This window comes from Cornus florida, unplaced genomic scaffold (genome assembly GCF_030987335.1).
Source record: "Cornus florida cultivar Cherokee Brave unplaced genomic scaffold, ASM3098733v1 CherokeeBrave_3.0.0_Hap2_Chr01, whole genome shotgun sequence".
Lineage (NCBI taxonomy): Eukaryota > Viridiplantae > Streptophyta > Magnoliopsida > Cornales > Cornaceae > Cornus > Cornus florida.
This window is the reverse complement of record NW_026775571.1, coordinates 10,982,748-10,989,757: the sequence shown is the minus strand read 5'-3', so window position 1 is coordinate 10,989,757 and position 7,010 is coordinate 10,982,748. Positions and strand designations below refer to the sequence as shown.

The following is a 7,010-nucleotide window of genomic DNA, read 5'->3' as shown; positions in this document are numbered from 1 at the left end:
TTTTCAGTCAATTTATTAGCATGGTACAGTTCTGCACCAACTCGCAGACACTGGAAAGGAATCAAACACATATTGTGATATCTTCGAGGCACAACTGATATGGGCTTGTTTTATTCGAAGGCACCAAAGTCTCCATTAGTTGGATATGCAGATGCCGGCTATCTTTCTGACCCACATAAAGCTTATTCACAAACAGGGTATGTGTTTACCTGTGGCGGCACAGCTATATCATGGCGATCGATGAAACAGACAATGATTCCCACTTCTTCAAATCATTCTGAGATACTCGCAATTCATGAGGCAAGCAGGGAATGCATTTGGTTGAGATCAATGATCCAGTATATTCGAACAACATGTGGTCTCTCATCAATAAAAGAAAGTCCAACAATATTATATGAAGATAATACGGCATGCATTGCACAGATAAAAGAAGGGTATATTAAAAGTGACAGGACCAAGCACATCTCACCAAAATTCTTTTATGCACATGAACTGCAGAAAAAGGGTGATATTGATATTCAGAAGATACGTTCATGTGAAAATCTAGCAGATTTATTCACTAAAACGCTTCCAACTACAACATTCAAGAAGTTGGTGCACAACATTGGAATGCGTCAACTAAAGGATCTTCGTGGTTGATCTAATGAGGGGGAGCAATTCATCAAAGAAGTATTGGCATGTTGTACTCTTTTTCCTTCGTCCAGGTTTTGTCCCACTGGGTTTTCCTGGCAAGGTTTTAATGAGGCAGTTTTACTCTATGCAATACCATTTTCAGATACATAAGAATACTGTACTCTTTTTCCTTCGCTAGTGTTTTGTCCCATTGGGTTTTCCTTAACAAGGTTTTTAACGAGGCATATTCTTAATACGGTATTATGGACCCCAAGAGGGAGTGTTATGTATATATCATGGTGTGGGGCCCACAATGTATGATATCATCCCTGACATCAAGGCTTAAGTATTACAAAAGAAGCTTTCAAGAGTGGCTTCGTAGGGAAGCCAATTACTGCGCCTATATATATATATATATATATATATATATATATATATAGCTATGCATGTGTACTGGGGAGATATGTGTTGGAATAGAAAAACAAAATTTCATTCTCTCTGCCTCTCTTTGGTTTTCTCTCTCTCAATCTCTTTATATTACTTTCTTTATGCGTGTACACACAAATTTATTACAGGAACTAACAAAAGTTTGTGATTATCTTTTTTAAATTTTGATCTTTTTATCTTTTACATATCCTGTAACTTTATCCAATTCAAAATCGCGTAACTTTTCTTTTCCCGGAAAAGCCAAAGGCAGAGCCAAACACCGTTGTGTATAAATTGTGTTGCAGTTGCAGAGAGATTAAAATTCTTCTTGTTTCATCAGTTGGTTCACTCAATCGATCAAATGGCGAGACACGAAGATCTTCCAATTCCTATCTATTCGTCTCTCCAACCGGTGTACGGAGACAAATCTCCACTCGAAGAAGCTCAACTTCGATTCGAGAATTTGAAATCCAAATTCATCCAATCCTTCGGTCACCCTCCTGAAGTCTACGCTCGATCTCCAGGTCACCTTTTTGTCAATTCACACACAAACACACACACACACACACACACAGACACAGACACACACACACACACACATATATATATGCACATATAATCGTGTATGTATGTCTATATTTACACACACTTATAGTGTGGTGAACTGATATAGTATGTGATACAGGGCGAGTGAATCTGATAGGGGAACACATTGACTATGAGGGCTACTCGGTGTTGCCTATGGCGATTCGGCAAGACATTATAGTGGCGATCCGGAAAAATGATCAAAATCTTCTTCGGATTACCAATGTTAGCGAGAAGTACATAATATGTACTTATCCTGCTGATCCAAACCAGGTATAAGCTTCTATTTCTTCTTTATCTTTGTACAGTGAATCTGTTTTTGTGAATGCATTGTGTTGTTCTGCTTTTAGTTTGAATGATTATTAGATTAAAGAGATTCCTACAATTTATTTGATCTCCAAGTTCTTGGATTAGCATATTTTTGGCCCAATTTTGGATTTTGACTTTCGATGAGTTGAGCATTTTTGGTTTTTTGTTAGAACAAAAATACCTGTTTAGTTGATAACCACCTTTTTTTTTTTTTCCTAGTTGGTACTCACACACACATGCCTCCAGTGAGGTTCCATGATAATTTCAGTTCTTTATAATGAAGCTTCAGCTAGAGTGCTTTTTAGGCATTTCAAGGATTGTATTGGACTTCGCATTTTCTTAAAGTACTTTTTAGATTTTCATGGAAGATTTTTGGAAGAAACCCAAACCATAGGAAGCCACAATTCTTGAATTGCATAAAGAAATTCTAGTAGAACAATATTTCACCAATCCAACTCAAGTAAAGAAAATATGGTTTTGATTCTTTGAAGTTGGTTATTCAAGGATTTGTGTTAACAAGGGGTTTAAAAAAGGTTTTAAGATGGTAATCAACTACATAGGGTGTCTTGTTTTAGAGAAGAAGAATTGAGATATTATGAGAATGTATCATGTTAATTTAGTCCAAAATTCATGCCCATTTAAGTATGTAACATACCTCTTAAGGTATTTCATGTAATAATTAATATTATAAGTTAGAAATACAATTTTTTTGATAATTTCACCTAATTGATTTGACATAATTCTTTTAATATATGTATATAAGATAACAAACAATTATTATTTTAAATTTATAAATAAAGACACATTTTATCTTTTATACAAATGTAGATACAAACATCATATAAAATATAAATAAAAATATATGTATTGTTTCATCGTCTTAGTATCCATGTCCAATTTTCTAAAAATTTATAGCATCTGTATTTGAATTCTTTCATTTCTGTGGTCATGCTTCATTTTTTTTATCAAACATACTAGAAACTAGAAAAAAAACATGAAAGATGATAAAAAAAAATGAAAAAGGCCGTATGAATGACTAATGATAGAAGAAATTAAAAAATATATATATTTATGCTGTTAATTTTCTGTAATCGGGATTTGTTGATGTTATAACTAGCAATGAATCTCAACCATCATCGACAATTACCATAAAGACCAGATATACTCGAATGCGTGATAATTTTCTGCATGTCATCAATATGTCGGCTATATTTAAGGAGGGCTCTTATTGTGCAATATCTTGCGGTCTTCTAATGGATTGCTTCTGTGGGTTTTTACATGCAACACCGCATAAATTTTCAATTGTGTACGATGCTTCTCATGATTCACAATGTATAATTCTTGAGAAAATTCAGAAGTTATTAATGGGAGGAAAAGGTGTCAGGTCATTCACTCGAGTGTTCTATTTTTTTCCCTTTTAATTTAATTTTGAACTTTGAATAAGAATGGAATCAGTTAATTGGGTAAATGCAAATTTTTTTGTTTAGTTCAAAAATATTATGCCATGACAAACAACCATGAACCAAGAAACAAAACACGACAAAAACAAGCACGCCACACACAAAGAACAAAAATATTTAGCGTGGTTCAACACAAGTTGTGTCTACATCCACGGTGAAGATTTGCCGAAATGTTTCGCTAAGCGAAAAACAGGAGATTACAAGTTTCTGCCCCCAAACCCTAGTTCTCGCTCTCACTTTCTTTTATGCAATTTTCAATGTCTCTCAATATCTCACACCAAACCTTAATGCCCTTATATATTGGACTACAAGGAGTACTAAACAGGGTCCATGACCCGCAAGCAAAAAACGGGTCAAAAATATTTCCCCAACATTGGTTTGTTGGGTTGAACTAGGTCGCAATGCAACCTGGAACCAAATTCGGGCCACAACATCACATATTAAAATAGATTACTTCCAGTTTTACACTCAGGGAAGCCCTCAGAGGTTATTTTAGTATACAGATATAGTTGCATGTATTCATTTAAACACTCCCTCTCTCGCTCAGAGAATAATAAAGGCCACTGTCAGGAGTTTACACCGGAAGTATACATTAACACAAATTGCTTTTCACCTATTAAGTGAATTGCTTCTTTTTTCAACCATTCGTCTTGATGATTTAATTACTCCTTTTATTATTTAGTTTCTGAAATAAGTATTTGAATCAGCTTCCCGTGGCTCATACTTTCTATCCATCTGTTTATAAATTAAATTTACCTCCTTTGAACATGTTTTGCTACATCCAGGATTGACGTGGATTTATTGTTCGTAGTGATGTTAGTGTCCTTTCCATAATGGGCTTCTTTTGTTGATGAAACAATTTTAATCATGTCAATGAGCTTGATCCTTTCCATTTTGCAGGATATTGACTTGAAGAATCACATTTGGGGTCATTATTTCATCTGTGGGTGAGAAATTATGCATTTCTTCCTTTTATTTTCTTTCTTTTTTTGTTTGGTTACTTTGCTTTGTATTAATGCCTCGTACATTTATGGTAGTTAAATAATTCATTAATTTGGTTTTGTGCTTTGTTTATAACAACAAATGACAAGTAAGGTTTAACTGGTGTTAAATAGTGTTGTGTAACCCTAAATGAGCTTGTTTAGGAATGGTATCATGGCAGGTTTGAAGTGGTCACCCTTCAGCTAACCTTCTCTTGAAGGTGCCCCCTCTTCAAATGGTCATCAACTCAAAGTCTCAAACTAGGGTAGAACAAGAAATGGCATGAGGTAACAGGGCAGTCAATGAAATCACATATATTTTGATTTAAAGAATTTTATTTGTGCATAATTCGTCTTGCACATGCAAGCATCTGTGGGTGGTGAATTTTTTTGATAAAATGCTAGGGAGGGGTGCTTCTTTTACAGCAGCTAAGGTTCCCTCCATTTTTTATTTTTTTTAAACTGAAGTTGTAATGTGAGATGTTAGTGGTTGCAATCTAGAAATTATTGTCATCTGGCTCCTTGTATTGAAATGATCAATGATGTTATATTGTAATAAACCAAAATGGCATCTGAGAAAACATAAATATTCTCTCATTCTGAAATACCTCAAAATGATTGTTTTGTTCTTTAATTTATATGATAAATGAGAGCCATGTAGTCTTTGTACCTTATAATTAATATTGTATCGCCTGATTAAAAGAATTCCTGTGAGGTGTATTGTAAAGATTCATGTAATAAACATCAAAATTTGATTGACTTCTAAAAGATGAATTGATTAAGGTGGGTTGGGCAATCTTAAGTCGTCGTCGTCGTCGTCCTTGCCATTACCCTATATGGATGGGGTTCGCCACATGGATTCTCTTTACCATTCTTTCCTATTATATACACTGTCTCATCTAATATTTAATTTTCTAAAATCATTTTTAATTATTTCATCCTATTGGTCGACTTCTTTCTCACTTACCTTATAGGAAAACAACTCTTCCTCTTCTAACCGGTGCATTTTCGTATCTCCGTTGTAGATGACCATACCACCTAAGTTTGCTTTTTCCAATTTTATCATTAATAGGCATAATTCCTAGTTTTTCCTTCACTCGCTCATTATTAATATTATTTCTTTTAGTTAATTCTATCATCCATCATAGCATCCTCATTTACGTTACATGAATCATCATTTTTGTTTCTTTTTCAACACCCAATCATACAATATAGTTGGTTTAATAACCGTACTACAAAATTTTAGCTTTTTTTTTTTTCCTTAGTTGGTACTCATACACACATGCCTCTATTGAGGCTCGAACCCCTGACCTACCTTTGGGAAGTAGGGGCCTGGTACCGCTAGGCCACTGGCTTGTTGGTAAGTTTCCTTTTAATTTATCTTATATATGCTTTTCACATAAGATACAGTTAGCTTGCCATTTTGTTCACACTCTCCAGTCCTACTTATGACATCACCATGTACCTCCTTGTCTTTCTATAATATTGACCCTAAATAATGGATATAGTTATTTTTAGTAACTCTTTGATATTGAATTGTAACATATATTTTGTCATCTTCTACTACTTTTAGCAAATCTACATTCCATAATTTGTTTTTTCTTTTTTCACTCATTTGTAGTCCTTTTGCTTCTAAAGTCTTTCTTTATGTTTCTAACTTTGTTGGTAAGGCTCCCTTAGGAGTACCTAATAGGACTATGTCATTAGCAAAGGACATAAACCCCGGAATGTTTTCTTGGATATCTTTCACAATTTCATCCAACACTATTGTAAATATATATGTACTAAACACTAATCATTGGTGTAATCCTACTCTTATAGAGAATACACTAGTTTCTCCACATGTAGTACGAACTACTTTGGGCCAAGGCCCTCCTAAGATTTGGAAAAACCTATTTACCGTTAAAAATTTTTGGTTGCACAATTTTTGTTCACATACCAAATAAATCTCGGTCTAAATTAGATCCGAGAGCTGAAAAATGTGTTTTTTTAGGATATGCCCCTAACCAAAAAGTGTATAAATGTTTTAACCCTCAAACAAAAAAATTCTATATTACTATGGATGTCTATTTTTTGGAAAATACTCCATTCTTTGCCAAAAATTTTCTTCAGGGGGAGAAAATAGGTGAAGAAGATAATTTTTGGGAAAAATCTGCACCTTTACCCAATACAATCGTTGACTTTCCTTCTCAGGACACCGAAACATTTCCCACCGAATCCTCTCCACAAATTATTAAGTTTTTTCAAGAAAAAGAAAACAACATTCAAGATGTTGATATTGGCAGAATCGTTTTTTTACCAACAGAGAAGGAAATACTACAAAAGGATAAATTTAATCCGAATTCTGAGCTTCTGGTTTATACTAGAAAGAGGATCCCTGAAAGAAATAAAGACCCTCCTATCATCCCAGTGTAGAATCAATCAGAATCCCTGAACAATGGCTCTTTGAATATTTCAGGTAACTCTTCTCCTATTCCTATTTTATCTTCTGCTCCCACTTCGGAATCAGACCCTATAGTATCTCCGAAAAATAAAATCTCAGATCTTGATATTCCAATTGCCATAAGAAAAGGAACCCGAACATTCACTAAATATCCTATTGCCAAATATATTTCCTACCAAAAACTCTCTAATAATC

General features: G+C 34.2%; 1 protein-coding gene across 2 annotated transcripts in view; it reads left to right on the top strand.

Moving 5' to 3' along the window:
* Nucleotides 1-1,072: 1,072 nt before the first annotated feature.
* The window catches only part of LOC132288614 (galactokinase-like), a 24,614-nt gene continuing 18,676 nt past the window's right edge, over nt 1,073-7,010 (top strand). For both annotated transcript variants that reach the window (XM_059789884.1, XM_059789875.1), the window contains exons 1-3: nt 1,073-1,562; nt 1,724-1,896; nt 4,293-4,339. In XM_059789884.1, coding sequence (XP_059645867.1) covers nt 1,400-1,562; nt 1,724-1,896; nt 4,293-4,339 — 383 coding nt within the window. In that variant the 5' untranslated portion in view covers nt 1,073-1,399. The remainder of the gene's footprint in view (nt 1,563-1,723; nt 1,897-4,292; nt 4,340-7,010) is intronic.